This window comes from Marmota flaviventris, chromosome 12, assembly GCF_047511675.1.
Source record: "Marmota flaviventris isolate mMarFla1 chromosome 12, mMarFla1.hap1, whole genome shotgun sequence".
Taxonomy (NCBI): Eukaryota; Metazoa; Chordata; class Mammalia; order Rodentia; family Sciuridae; genus Marmota; species Marmota flaviventris.
The window spans coordinates 74469760-74484238 of NC_092509.1; the positions used below are offsets into that span (position 1 = coordinate 74469760).

The window sequence follows — 14479 nt, forward strand, 5'->3', positions numbered from 1 at the left end:
GACACCAAAAAGACAAGGAGCACCAACCGGAAGTTATATCTTGCAACATAGCATCTCAGGGTTTGAATAGTTAAGATTTTTAGACCAGGTACTGGATTTTTTTTATCATGCCTCCCCCATTGTTCCAAAGGTCAATAAACACAGAGAGTAATCACCAATGTATGCTTTTTAATTAATGACAATATCAAAAGTAATTTTAAAAAGACAAATAAAATGACATTCATCCTTTCCTGATCAAATGATAAACTGTCAAAACTACAGGAGAATAGAACTGAATTTCCTTATTCTCTCAGATTGCCCACATCTGCCTACTCAGAATACAGGTAGGTGCCTATGTCATGCCATGTAACACTGCCTCTTGCCTTCGTAGAAACACTTGTTTTATTAATAAAAAGCATCATAGAAGATTAGTTACCTCAGGTGCTGAGATAAGAAGCAGCCCTTCATTTGTGTTCTTTTGGACTTTGGGGTTTTGACTAGATTGCCTACACAAAAATGAAAATGTTTTTCAAAAGCATCACAATGTGGAGAATGTATGAAGCCCTTGGAAAATAAAAAATTTTAATTCTACTTCCCCAGCAAGAATTAAGTAAATTACTATATTATCTTCTAAAGGCCTCAGCAAAATTATCTCCATGGGCCCTACAGTTTGAATATCCACACAAGCAGTGAGAGTTCTTCATGATAGTCTGGTAGGTAATAATATATGTTTATTCTAACTCATGTTTATTTGAAATTAGATTGTTTACAGATTTCTGGAGAGAAAATTCTAAAAGGGAGTATCAAAAACATGTATGAAACAATCCCTTTGTGGGTTTATAACAAATATCTCTAAACTCCAAGGTCATACATATGCCCCACAACATATCTGAAGAATATCTGTGAGGCATTTTGGAAAGTAGGGTGTGTGATGAACTCATTATATGGTGACGATCTGGCCTGTCACCCTACTACTCACCAAGGACAGTATCCAGGAGAGCAGTAACCAAAGTCATTTGGACAAGAATTGAGCCGAAGACCTTCCACATCACAAGCCTGTGGGGCATGGTGCTCTGGTGGGAGTGCATGATCTGAGCCTCTTTGATATTTTTCTGTTGAAAGATCTCAAGTAAAAAAGCAGTCAGTGAACTTCCACTTGTCATAATGTACTAGGAAACATCATCTTCAAAGAGATTATAATAAAAGCGTAATAAAAAAAGTAAGAAAACATGTAAGAAAAGACACTAAATAACACTATTTTCAACAAATAGCACTTAATATTATCTGCCTTAGGGGCCCCTCATCAGATGACTAGTTAATTCTGGATGGAGAAATGACAATGGTTTTCTGGTGGTGTTCTTCATCTATGGCAGATGTTGTGAAACTTGAATTGTTAGGTGAAGGACATTCTATACCAGATACAAAAGTCAAGTAAAGACAGAGCCTTGAGGTGGGGGTTCACGTCTGGAAAACAGTAGCTAGCACTTCATTTGCCTAGAAAGAATGTCAATGGGAGGTGACAGTTAAAGATGGGGAAAAGTGAGTTACAAGTGGGTTTGATTTGGTTCTCAGTACCAAGATTAGAACTTTGAATTGAGGAAATGGAGAGCCATTTTGTTTACCGATTGATTGATTTACATACTTATTTTTGAGTGACATAATGACTACACTGTCAGAGGAATTCGACAAAAGGAGTAAATGTGAAAATGGAAAGAAAGGGATGAGACAGGAATGAAGTTGGAGATGTGTCTACAGTATCTGCCTATATGAGTATTCTACAGCAAGGGTCAACCAAAGCACAATTAATGGGGCCGATTCAGAACTTTCAAAGCATGGTTTAGCCATGAGATAAGGAAACATTACTATTACTATTATCTCCCTTGGTTCTGATCATTTATTAATCAGAGATTTCTTCAAAACAATATCTCTGCAATCTCATTCTTATTCCTATGTGGGAAATTCCTCAGGTATTAAAACTTGACTTAAGAAATAGTTCTTGTACCCAAAGTGACACATAAATAGAACTTCCAATGAAATGCAGAATTTTATCTTTTACTCAAACTTTATGCAGATGGAGATGGTTCTCTATTCACATCTAACTTTATTTGCATTAATTGACATCATATGTCTTTTTAGCTCAAGACAGTTTTCTCTCTTTCTCACAAATCTGTCACTGCTGTTCTCTGTGGGAGGTGGGGAGGGAAGCCTATGATTCCCTTCACACTCACCATATGCAAGGGCTTAACCCATTCATTGAGCAAAAACTCATGTCAGATTCTTCTTAAAATTTCTGATCATGTCACCGCTACTCTACTGCCTGCACACGCAAGTGGCCTCATCCCACGTGCCCTAGTTGTGTCTTCAAGCCCAATTCTGCCAACAAAATCAATTGATTTTATAAGTAATACCTAACTTACATTAAGTGGTCAGCCTGGCATAGAAGTGTTGTGAAGAAACAGTAATTGAAGAAAATGAAGCATTCACGCTGCCCTTATTTCTCCATTACAGTGTGAGTAGTTGTACCAATTTTCTCATCATTGAAGGGCTTCCCAGGATGTAGGACTTATAGGACTAACCCCAGAAGACCCCCAAGGTAAATGAGATGGTGGGCAACCCTACTTCTGGCTCCCATTCCCCATTCTATCTAATTCATGATAAAATGCATGTGGTAAACACATGAGGAGCTGGGCCCTGTGCATGCCTGTAATCCCAGTGTTCTGGGAGGCTGAGGCAGAAGTATTGCAAGTTCAAAGCCAACCTCAGCAACTTAGTGAGGCCCTAAGCAACTCACCGAGACCCTGTCTCTAAATAAAATGTAAAAAAAGGCTGGGGATGTTGCTCAGTGGTTAAGCATCCCTGGGTTCAATCCCTAATACCCCCCCAAAATATTTTTTGGAGGAAGAAAATCATTATAAGAGTCATTAAAAAAAATAAAACCTTGAGAACTCCAAACTCCATCTGGCAAACAGATTGAACATTCTTAAAATGTTGCTTAGAAAGTACAAATTCATGGCTCTCTTCAAGATGAATACATTTATACTTCGATTGTGTTTAAAAGAATATTTCTGAAAACAATGCAAAGTAAATTAATGAATTTGATAAATTCAGCAAATTCACTTTAGGGCTCTGATCCTTTGGGATTTCACATTTGTACAGTAGATTGATTGCTTTTTGTCAAGTCTGTTTCTGTAGTTTGATAGCCATCCCTGTGCTCTGGGTGCCCCAGAGAGTTTGAGATTCTGGAGAGCTCCACTTCCCTACCCTCCTCATCTCTGCTCCCTCCCTCTGCCCTCCAGCCCCCTCCTCCACCAATCCCAATTCATTTTTTACCCAGACAATTCTCCAGTGCCCTTTCTGTACTTCAGCAAAAACTCCATATTCCAATTCCAATTCTTTTTTTCTAACTCTGTTTTTATTATGATTTGGATTATAGCCAAAGTCTGCAGTCTGTCTTTCCACCTGTCCACAAGATCCTGAAGTCTGAGGTTGAATTATTCATCTCTGCCTTGCTGGTACATTCTGCCTTATACAGAAAAAGTAGTAACTTCCCACTCTTACTTTCCCCAACCCTGAGAACCACTGTCTGACTTTCTGTGTCTATGTATTTGCCTGTTTTAGATATTTTATATAAATGGTAACAAAATTGTGACCTATTATGGCTGGCTTCTTTAACTTAGCATAATATTTAAACATATATCATTATCTCATTTTTGTGACAAAAATTATAAATTTTTAAAATTATAAATATAATATATATTATATATTATATATCATGTTATATATAATATATAATATATAAATATAATACACACATTCACTCCACATATTGTTATATTATTTATCCATCTTCATCTGATTTACCTTTGGGTTGTTCGTAGATTTAAACTTTACATTTCCACCAATAGCATATGATGATTTCAATTTCTCTACATTTTACCTCAACACTTGTATTTAACTACTTTTTTTTTTAATTTAGACATCCTGTTTGGTATGCGATAGTATCTTATTATAGGGTTGATTTATATTTCTCTAATTTGACAAATGATATTCAACATCTTTCATGTGCTTGCTAACTACTTGTGTATGTCCTTTGGAGAAATGTGTATTCAAATCTTGCTCATTTTTAAACTGATTAGTTGCTTTTTACCTTGAGTTTTTTTTATATACTCTAGATACAAATTACTTTTTCACTGGATGCTTTCTATTTTCTCTTGATAGTATCCCCTGAAGCACAGAAGTGTTTCATTTTAATGAAGTTTAACTCGTTTATTTTTTCCACTTTTTTTTTTTTTGTACCAGGAATTGAATTCAGGGGCACTCCACCACTGAGCCACATGCCCAGCCCTTTTTTATATTTTATTTAGAGACAGATTCTCACTGAGTTGTTTAGCGCCTTGCTTTTTTCTGTGGCTGGTTTTGAACTCATGATCCTCCTGCCTCAGGCTCTTGAGCCACTGAAATTATAGGTGTGTGCCACTGTGCCCTGTTATGTTTTCTACTTTTTAGTATCATATCTAAAAAAAAAAGACCATTGCTTAATTCAAGGCATAGATTTATTCTTATTATTTCTTCAAAAATTTTACAGTTACCGCTCTCCTACAGAGTAGGCCCTAAATATAACTCAAATCCTTTAAGAAGCAGAGACATTTGCCAATTCTGAAAAGAGAATGCGAGAAAAGAGGTGAAGAAGACTAAGTTTTTTGATTGTTAAAATAGTTAGAGATGATGAGTTTCCTTTAATCAAATCTGAAGATCTTTGCTCTCAAAGGCCAATGGCTTGGGGTTGGAGTCTCCTAAGAGAAACTTCATAATTTTGCTCTCGGTAGACTTTGAAAACCAGGTCACCTGCTTTCTAACTACTCCACCCACCCTGGGAAGCCTGGTTTACTTTCTGTTTCTATTACCAGATATGGGAGGTGGGTAGAGAAACCAATCAACACACTTATATTTCAGGAGCCGGAGAAATAACCGCATAAATATCTAATCTACTTGACAACGGGCTTCACTGATAAACATTATTAAGTTCCCCACTCACAAATAAATAATTAAGTCTTCAAAAACTAATATTTAGCCTCCCATATCACACAACTCATTCGCTTTTTACCACAAAATACAATAGCCCTGGAAGGATTTCCGATAAGCATACACTTGAAGATATCTTTCCATCTTACCCTTGAATTCAGCCCTCCTCAAAGTGACAGAAGACTCTGCTTTCCCTCAGGTAGGCTGTTTAGTAAGTGGCTGACCAGCAGGTATCTAAGCAAGGAATAGAAGACCTCTGGAGAGTTGCCTTGGGTGGTTCCCTCAGAATGAAGTGCTTTTGATGGCTAACATTCTTAGCCCCTCCCTAGAACAGAATTCACCGGACATTCTTTTCTTTTGGCTTAATGCTTTACCCCCAAATCCCAAATTCCAGCAGGGTGGCTTGGGTAGGCTGCTTAGGTGGGATTGGTGAAAATTAGACTACAGATTAAAGCTACAGTGTGTAACTAACCTCCTCATTCCCTTTAGCTAGTCTTCAAATTTGATAAAATGTCATCGTTTTTATTTTCTCCTTTGCCTCCCCTGACCCATGAAGGGCAACTGACCTCTCTAAAAATAACAAGAGAGTTCAGTCTTCCACTTACATGAATTCAACCAACTGCCATTGGTATCCTAGGGTAGTCAGGCCTACAGTAGTTGTATGTACTGAACAGGTACAGATGTTTTTCCCTTGCCATATTCCCTAGATGATACAGCTTAGCAACTATTTACATGGTACTAATATTGTGTAAGTATTATAAGTAATTTAGAGATGAGGTACTCTGTGCCATTTTATATAAGGAAATTGAACATCTTCATATTTTTTCCCCAAATCCCACAAATGTAGCATTGGACGCTCAGAAAACTGAATATCCTATGGTCTCCACTTTTTTTTTTATGAAGAATGAAAATATTTGAATCTGCCACTCCTAACTAATCAGAACATGGCAGATCTGAAAGACTAGCCCTTATAATTGAGTGTGAACAACCCATAAACAATCCTCACATTAAATCCAATCTCATCAGCCGTGATTTAAATGTTCTTCTTGACCACAATTTTAGGGAATAATGAAACAACCCTTTTGTAATGTATGTCACTTACCTTTTATAAGTGAGTACCTCTGGGCACAAGTTTTGTTTATGAAATAATACCCTGGAATCCAAATATTTGATTGCAGTGATTGTTGACAGTTTCCAGATCAACATCTTGGTTTGAGACACAGAGATACATTGAAAAATTATTTATAAGCATCTTGAGATGAATAGGAAAAAATGTCAAAGGAATGTAGGCCATTTAAGAGAGAAGAAAACTAAAATTATACTTGGGTACCAAGGACTATTATTGTCATCCATTTTTACAATCATGACAATCATTATTATAGTCATTGACCATGTCTATGTGTTAACTTGTCTGTACAAGATTAACTTGTTAACTCTATGAAGTAGGTAGGTATCATGATTCTCTCCATTTTTTCAGAAAGAAAATTCTTAGAGAATTTAAGCAATTGTTAACAATCAGGCTTTTGAAGTGGTGTAGGCAGGATGCAAACGTAGGTTTTAAATTTATCTTTGGAAGTTGAATATGTGCACTCTACAGCTCGCAGGTGCATTAAAAGACGAGTGAAGGAATATTTAAGTTGTGAAATAACTGAAGAACTGAAACAATCCAAATTTTATCCCTAAGGGAAATAAATAAATCATAGTATGTTCACACAATCGAATAATAGAAGAGTACGTAGTGGTATAAATGAATGAACCACAGCTCTATACGACATGAATAAGTCTCATAACCTCAGCAAAAGAAATCGGAAACAATACTTATCTTCTATCACGACATTTTGTGCAACGTAGGACTTCCTTAGCATCTGCAGTGGGTGGGATTTTGGATACCAAAAACTCATGTTGGATACCAAATGCTCTTGTTCCTTAAATAAAATGGCACAGTGTACTTAGATTATTTATAATACCTACACCATGTAAGTAGTTTTTAAAACCATCATATAGAGAACAATGACAATGAGGAGAGTCTGTGTTCAGTATAGACCCAACAGCTGTAGGCCCAACTACATAGTGTATCACTGGCATGATCCCATTTCTTTCACTAGCTCCTTTTCTGGAACTCCTGTAGATCTAACTCTGGGCAATCCCTGAGGATCTGTTTTCACCTGCTGATTTCATTTTTTAATTTTTTAACATTGCATCAACCAATCAGTGGAAGAGATGGCCACTTTGAGTGAGGCAGCTCCCAAATGCCTTGTGCTTATTTAAAAATGCAGCATCTTGGGCCCCATCTCCAAATCAAATACATCTAGTAAGACTTCAAGATGATTCTTAAATGCAGCCAAGAGGGGAAACACTAATTGCTAATTGGATAGCATTTATGTTATCCAATCGTTTTTCTATGTATTTCAGCCTCTCTCTGTTTCAAAATGAAGCTTTGGTACCTGTGTCCGGATATCAATAGTTGCTTATTTCTTGCAAAAGCATCAACCAATCTTTACATGTTTAAACGAATCAATTCAGTTCATAGATGAGGATGAGATATTTGATTATTTAGATCAAAAATGGATTTGTTATTGTTATTGGCATTGGCCTTTAACAATTCCCTGTTTCTTACAAAGTAATCTATGAGATGAATTTTGACTTTCCATTTTTATTTTTCTATTGTAATAAGAGCAAATAAATTCCTCTTTTCAGAACTGTATTTCTTTCTATTTATCAGAAGAAAATATATAACCATTGTATTTCCCTTTTTTCCTTGACTCAAACTCAAGCAAAAATTACTATATAAATCTAAATTTTTAATAAATTTGCTGCTATTTCAGTGCACTATTAAACTTTAAGTGGTTGTTGAGTTGTTTTGACTTTGCATTTTTACTTTAGCAGCTTTCAGTTATGCATGCGGCGCTAGTTATCACTGAATTGCCTCTCAGCTCCAAATTGACCAAGCTCTGGGTAATAGAAGCACTTCTTTAGGCATTACTTCATCACCAATCATTCTTTAGAGTGATTACGACGTTACGCTTTCTCAGTTGAGGGTGCTAAAGGGACATTGCATGAAGAAGGGACTATCCCTCAAAGATCCATGTGGCATAGGCTTTTTTTCCAGCTTGGCACTTTTGGAAAGTAGAGGAAATTTTAAGAGGTGGAGACTAGTGGGAGATCTTCAGGTCATGGGGAGTGTGCCCTTGAGTGGATAATGGGGCCCCAGCCCCTTCCTCTTTCTCTTTCTTTCCTCCAGCCATGAGGTGAATGATTTTGCTCCACCACCTGCTCTTGTCATGATGTGCCATCACAGGCCCAAAGCAATGGAGCCAATGGATCATGGACTAAGAACTCAAAAACTCTGGAACAAAATAAACCTTTTTTCTTTCTAAGTTGATCATCACAGGTATCTGTTACAGTGATGGAAAGCTGACTAACACAATGTGTTAGCAGGATGTCCCGTGGTGTTGTGCCCCAGCCATACACCCAGAATGCATTGCCCATTGGTAACCTTTCCACCCTGGGCAGGCCTGGCTATCACTTTCCTGTGGTTCCCCTGACAGGGGTCCTGCTCTAGGCCTCTCACCACACCAGGATTCCTTTCACTGTAGGCAAGCACACCTGGCCACCATCTGGATTTCACCTCACAGACTCTGAATGCCCCAGTGCTCCTATTGTATCTGCAGGCCCATGTTTGTCATCACCAGTTGCAAGTCCCCTGTACCCTGCCTGAATGTTCAAGGGCTGATTTCTGCTTGCCTAGTGACTGCAGGCCAGCTCTGTTTCAGACAGCGAGTGAACTTCTCTAGTATCTAGTGGATTGCAGCTACATCTTTTTGAATGAGTTTAAAGACCAGCTTCAGGAAGGTCTCCTTTGAAACTTGTCTCCCTTAAGTACCTTCCCTCAGCTTTAGGATATCTCATACACTTTTCTCACATCCTACAATATTCTTTTATCAGAGTTTAATAATTCTTTATATTAAACTTCTCCTGTTTAAATCATCATGTGGCTTCCATCTCCTGACCTAGACAGACATAACTACATTATGATATAATCTAAAACTTATAATAATTAAGCTTTTATTTGGCACTTAGCAAGATGACATATATAGTTTCTAGGCAAATGTGTTTGATAGAAATAATTTTTTTAATTACATGAATCCATTCTCATCATTTCTATTTTAATAAAGGATAAATTCATCATAACTTTAAATCTGAAAACAGGTTCATTATCACTATCAGAAAGTCAGTAATTTGGTTAAAACGGATGGAAACATGATACTAGGAACAGTAATTCCTGGATTCAGAAGAATTTTAGAAAAGCCCCCCGCCCCCGACTTTTGCTTCCATAAATACAAAATAGCAGTACAATCATATAGTTTCTTTTTAGTTATAGCTTTTTACAGAGCCTCTGGTTTACCAATGTCTTTCTCCCCAGGTTTATAAAACCTTGTGTGAAAATAATTCACTTAGTTCTCAATTCTTTTCCTGTGGTCAGAGAATGGAATTTAGTAACACATGGTTTAGAGCTGATTTCTCTTAAGCTGAACTACACTTTAGAATCAAATCAATATTTCATATAGTAATAGTAGATTTTAGTTAATTTGTTTTACAGGAAGTTTGGGCAAATTTCCAACTGAAGCCCAAAGCACAATGTGAGATGTACACAGTTCACTCTCTAAGATAGTGAGACAATTGTATCAGGGGTGACAAAAGGTGCAATCACCCGGGGATCTGACAAGGGAAATGAGATCTGTGCAGGGAGAGCGTGGTGGGCAGGAACAGCATGTCCATCAACGAGACCACACAGAAAAGGTGACTGTAGAGGAGGCCCTCTCTGCCCTGCCCCTGTACCTTGGCCTACCCTGGAGGTCACTACAAATAGCCCATGGGCACGACTGACCACAAGTACCTCTGCCTGAGGGTGATCCCTGTCTCCAGAGCCAGCTCTGCTGGCGCACAGTGTGAGTCCCTTGTGCCTGTGGGTCAGGGCTGCTGGAGCAGCTCTCTACCAGTCAGGGAGGGAAACACCCAGGTCCTCAAGGTCAGGAGGGCAAGTTGCCAGTCACCCAGGGTGCTTTCCAGAGCCACCTTCCAAGGAAACTATTGGCCCATCCATCCTTGTCTTGGGGAAGCCTCTCATGAGTAAGCTATGCCAATCACATAGACCAAACATGTTTGTGTCTTTCCACAAAGTCAGAATTTATTGAACACCAATAAATTCACAAGTTACACCAAGTTCGTTGTTGGCATTCACCACTTGTGGGTCACCTGGGAGTCATAAGATGAGAAATCACCTGTTCTTTTATTCCAGTCTTAATTTCTAATGTCTATAACACTCAAGTATTATAGACATATAAATCATACTACACAAATGTGTGTGTGTGTGTGTGTGTGTATGTTACAGGATTGCTAAGGGTAAAAGCAGCCTTAGGGATTCAGGATGCTGAGAGGAGAGCATATGTAGAGAGCAGATAGCAAAGAGTCACTGTATGTGGTCAGATATAATTACAGACCAGCCAAAGAACTTGTTCAGGGTGCAGAAGTGTCAAAGTGCAGGAACTTATTCTAGGCCAAGGTTCAGACAGATGGCACTTTCAGAGTGTCCGCTTGAGATGTCGGTTTGGAGTGGGCCATGCGTGGCCATGGAGGGCAGAAGAAAGAGCACTCTGCTGGAGCCCAAGGACAGAAATTTGGAGGCTTGTTGCTGTGGTGATCTTCCTGGGCAAAGCTCTTGATAAGGAATGACTAGATGACAAGGTCAGGATGCCACCTGTCCAGACACAGGTGCTCCTCCTTTTATGGACCTCGAGTGAGGGGTTTGCTTCATTTGGTGGCCTAGTGTGTTCAACAAGTTCATGGGTCTGGTTTTTCTGGCAGGAGGGTGATTCGTCCATATGTCCATGTGCTTAATTAATTCAATATGTTCACAGCTGGTCATTTTTATTAGTATGAACAATTTATCAGTTTGTGCCTTATGATAGATGGCTGCATTTACGTATACAAACAAGGTGGAGAGTCATTCTACTTCAGCACCTAAACTCAAAATGGCATAGCTATGGTAAACTACTGTTTTATCAAATGGAGTAACAGGTTTAGGCACAGCCTGGAAACTGCTGTTCTATCCAGGGAGTCACTCATAGCAGGGCACAGACTGCTCTCCACAAAACCCAAAGATGAACATCAAAGACACTCCTGTAACCTGGTAGGTAATGTCTCTTAATATCATGGATTGATACTCTCCGTGGTGGGTGGGACTCTCTAGAAGTTCAAGCCCCTTGAACATACCTGAGGTTCAGTGAAAGTCTGCGAAACCATGGCCTCCTTGTAGTGTGTTGGGGGTGATTAAATCAAAGATGTCAGTGTTCCCCAGAGATTTCTTTTTAAAGGAGACAAGCAGCATCAGGGGGTGCTGGGACAGGAGTACAAAAGAGACTTCAGAGGAAAAAAAAAAAAAGATTAAGAAAGCAGTTCATGGAAGGAATAAACCTTTCCAGGGTACCCAGAGACATAAAGGAGAGATTGGCACAGGGTTGGGGTTTCTCCTCATGTGTGCAATGGTTGCTCAAGAAACCATCTTATTATTAAGGCAAGTGGTGACCAAATAGGATGGAAGACTTGGGAACAGGAGGTGGCTGACCTGTGGGCTTCATACCTATCTGTCCTTTGGAGTTCCTTCCTGAGGTGGGAAGAAGGAGGTCAGACCTAGATGTAAATCCCCATTATGGCAGGTAATAGTTGAGATGTGGTGGGAGTGAAAGAGGCCACATGAGTTCAAGAAGAGTCAGTGACGGGTATGATCCAATTGCAGTGGTATCAACCTAAGACAGGAGGCTGACGCCTAAAAGTCAGTTTTCCGATGACGGGTAAGAACCATATGTTGAATTGGACAAACCTAACAGGCACGGTCCCTAGCCAGATTGCTTGTTACTTAAACAGAAGGGGGGAGATGCTAAGAGCCAAGTATATGATGCATGGCATTTTTGGTCGAAAGGTGATGCCAGCTAGCCATTGAGATGATATGATTATGTTAAGATTTGCATTCATATGGATATTGGACTCCTGCTGTTCACCTAGGCCAGCTACGGGACTCCTGGAGAGTTCCCATTGGTTGGGGAAGTACAGTAAGAGGGAGTTCCGGGGGAGGAGCTCTCTCTGCGGTTCCGAGAGGAGGCCGCGTGGGTGGAAAAAATCTTCCTGGGCGGTACCGGACATTGGCGGCAGTTTCAAAAAATAAACTTTGTTCCTGCTTGAGTGGCTCGTGATTTTGTGCCCAGCCAGACTGAGGCAACTGGTGGCCCGTACGGGGAACGCCTGAAGCTTGGAGGTGAGTAAAATTGCTCGCCCCTGAGGGAAGGCAACAAAATGGGTGACCATTTCAAAAAACAATGTGTTCTCGTTTTGATTTATCTTGTTTTTGTTTCAAGCTGCCTATCCCTAGAATTTTCTCAGGCAAACTGGGAAAAATGGTTGGCTCAAGGTTTGAAGTTGTTTGGCCCTGAGAAAGAGAAAATTGATACAACTATTCTTTGTTCGGTTTTTGTTTCATTCTGTTTCGGTTTTGTTTTATGCTATCTTATTGGGTTGCGTTACCTTTATAGTAGATTAGAAACTAGTAAAAAACAAACCGAAAGACTGTTAAGTAAATTGTTAGAGGTCCAGACTATGGTAGAAAACATGTTAGGTCAAGCGAAAGAGAAGGTCTCTCAAGCTAGTCAGACAGAGGAAGATTTGAAGAAAGAAAGCTTAGAGGAAAAACAACCATCAGGCGGGGAATTACAACAGGAGGCTGCTACTAACCCCGTTCTATCACCAGAGGGCGTAATTCAACCAACAGCTCCATCTACAGCTGAGCGGCCCTCAACTCCCATAGTTGATGGACAGAATCCTGAGGCAGGACCCCAAAGATTAGCATGCCCTGTACTTGAGCAGGCAGGAGGGCAACGAATTCACCGTGCTTTAGATTTCAAAACAGTGAAGAAATTAAAGGAGGCTGTAACAACCTACGGGCCACAAGCACCCTTCACTGTGAGCATGGTCGAATCCATTACCAACTTAGACATGACGCCAGCAGATTGGGCTAACATGTGTCGATCTGTGCTAAATGGAGGACAATATTTGTTATGGAAGGTTGCCAATGAGGAATTTTGCATGGAAACAGCTAGGCAAAATGCAGCAGCTGGTTACCCTCAAAGAAATCTAGATATGTTATTAGGAAAAGGACCTTATGAGGGTCAACGGCAACAAATTGAATATGATCCTGGCGTATACGCACAAATTGCTGTAGATGCAATTAAGGCATGGAAAACTTTACAGGGGCATGGAGATTTACAAGGACAATTATCTAAGGTAATACAAGGAGCTAATGAACCTTACACTAAATTTGTAGATAGGCTTATTCAGACAGCATCTAGAGTATTTGGAGATACAGAACAGGCAATGCCATTTATAAAACAACTGGCTTATGACCAAGCAAATCGTTGCTGCAGAGAGGTCATCAGACCATGGAAACATGAAGATTTAAACACATATATTAAATTATGTAGAGACATTAATGAACAAGGGCAAGTCTTAGCAGCAGTACAACAGGCTTTAGATGCCAGGCCAAAAACATGCTATAATTGTGATCAAACAGGACATTTTAAAAGGAGTTGCCCCATAGGAGGAGGGTTTAACAAGGCTAGGTATCAAAGGAATAGAATACCGGGTATTTGCCCACGATGCCGTAGAGGGAAACATTGGGCTAATGAATGCCATTCTCAAACCACCATAGAAGGTATTCCGTTATCAAAAAACAGACAAGGACCAAGTGTTTACCCACGATATCGTGGAGAAAGACATCAGGCTCCATTGCCAAAAAATGGACTGGAGGGCTCAATGCTCCGGGGCCCAAAACCACAAATATATGGGGCAATGGAGGAACCCAGCAACACCATCAAGGTAGTGCCCAGGACGCATTATCCATTAAATCCCTCATCAGACAAACTAGAGGGAGCGCAGGGTTGGACATCTGCGCCTCTGCCAGAGCAGTACTAACTCCAGAGATGGGAGTTCAAATCATTCCCACAGGAGTAAAAGGACCTCTTCCCCAAGGAACAGTAGGCTTATTATTGGGACGCAGTTCTTCAACACTAAAAGGACTTATGATAAGTCCTGGGGTAATTGATCCCGATTATGAAGGTGAAATAAAAATTATAGCTAGTTCTCCAAGAGGTATATCAGTAATTTCACCTGGAGATAGAATAGCACAGTTATTAATAATACCCAGCCTACATGATAAATTTTCCAGTCGTACTGTAGAAAGAGGTTCCAGGGGATTAGGCTCCACAGGTGTAGATTGGGCTATGCTGTCTTTAAATCTAGATTCTCGCCCAATGCTAAAACTAAATATTCAAGGACATGACTTTAATGGGCTACTTGATACAGGTGCAGACCTTAGCATCATATCTCATCAAGAATGGCCGAAACATTGGCCATTACAACAAGCCACTCA

General features: G+C 39.7%; 1 protein-coding gene across 1 annotated transcript in view; it reads right to left on the reverse strand.

Moving 5' to 3' along the window:
- The window catches only part of LOC114092130 (zona pellucida sperm-binding protein 3 receptor-like), a 40575-nt gene extending 39529 nt beyond the window's left edge, over positions 1–1046 (reverse strand). Inside the window, exon 1 of the mRNA XM_027934652.3 lies at positions 959–1046. Coding sequence (XP_027790453.2) covers positions 959–1046 — 88 coding nt within the window. The remainder of the gene's footprint in view (positions 1–958) is intronic.
- Positions 1047–14479: the final 13433 nt, after the last annotated feature.